The sequence below is a fragment of the Egretta garzetta genome, unplaced genomic scaffold, assembly GCF_000687185.1.
Source record: "Egretta garzetta isolate BGI_Z169 unplaced genomic scaffold, ASM68718v1 scaffold88, whole genome shotgun sequence".
NCBI lineage: Eukaryota > Metazoa > Chordata > Aves > Pelecaniformes > Ardeidae > Egretta > Egretta garzetta.
In genome coordinates, this window is record NW_009260408.1 from 1152770 (window position 1) to 1153944 (window position 1175).

Genomic DNA, 1175 nt, shown 5'->3' on the forward strand with positions numbered 1-1175 from the left:
GTGGCGGGCGCTTCCTCCTCTTCCTCCCTTCTTTTTTTTTTTTTTTTTTTTTTTACAGTCTCGCAGTGTCGAGGGCACCGGCAGTACCTCTGGGCCGTGATTCACGGTCACTGAGACGGGTTAAAAAAATAAAATGCCAAAGTCCTTTGAGGTGTTAAACCTCTGGGCTCCAATGGTCGCGTATTGCAGCGCCAGCTTGGTCGTTGGGTATGGTCTGGAAAGAGGACGCGTGCTGAGTGAGGGTCCCACAGGTGGATAGGCTGCGAGTCGTGGCGGTATCGTTCAGATCCATGCGGAAGCGCCTTTGCCCGGCAGGGGAAGCGGGGAAAGCCCTCGTTCAGCTGCTTGTCTGGGCTCTGCCTCTCCACAAGTTGCCCAGAACCCCGCTGAGAAAGGCTGCGTTGAGGAGAGCGGTGTGGCTGCCGGGGTGCAGCTGGCTTACGGCCTCCCCTGGCCCTGCACGCCAGAGATGCTGAGGCCCAGGCAAGCTCCTTGCTTAGGATTTAATGTATGCATGAGGGAAAACCGTGGTGCATTTAAAAAGACAAGCAGTTACGAAATTGGCACTGGGTTGGTGGGTGCAGCGGGAAATGGGGACAGAGGAGGTGCCTCCTGGGGACGGGGTTGTTAGCTGGGTTTGTGTAGGGGTTGCCATAGCAGCTGCCAGCAGCTCCGAGCGCTCAGGCAGGCTTAAAAACCCCCTGGAGATGAAGCAAGTGCCTCGGTCGGTGCTCGGGGCCCAGCGCTTTGCAGCAGGACCTGCGGCTGTCGTGTGAGAAGGAGCTTAACCTGTCCCTCAACGTGTGAGTTCCCACCTGCAGCAGTCTGATCAGAGAGGAATGGCAGTTATGCAATTAGAAATAAAGTTTTGCTAACGGGCAACCTTAGAGGACCTTTTGTAATTTTGTAGCAGCTTAGATCTTCTTATTTTAAATTAGCAACCAAAAGTAGATTTTTTTTTTTCCATTTCCTTGCTAGTCTATCATATTGATGCTATAACAGGGATAAAAATACTGAAGGTGTGGTTGGTTGTTACAGTGTTACGTTGTCCGGTCATTTTCTGTATTGTTGATTTAGGTTGATTTTTGTGTGGTGGCCGAGATGGAGGAGACTGTGGGAGGTGAGACTGAGTTAGGGGGAAGAGTCGAGCCTAGTTCTTCTGGTCACTCTGCACA

The 1175-nt window shown here is 52.1% G+C and overlaps 1 protein-coding gene across 1 annotated transcript in view; it reads left to right on the forward strand.

Annotated features, from left to right (window-relative positions):
• The first annotated feature begins 1101 nt into the window (after positions 1-1101).
• Positions 1102-1175, forward strand: part of LOC104130462 (dynein heavy chain 5, axonemal-like) — a 160260-nt gene continuing 160186 nt past the window's right edge. Inside the window, exon 1 of the mRNA XM_035899011.1 lies at positions 1102-1120. Within this exon, the coding sequence (XP_035754904.1) occupies positions 1102-1120 (19 nt within the window). The remainder of the gene's footprint in view (positions 1121-1175) is intronic.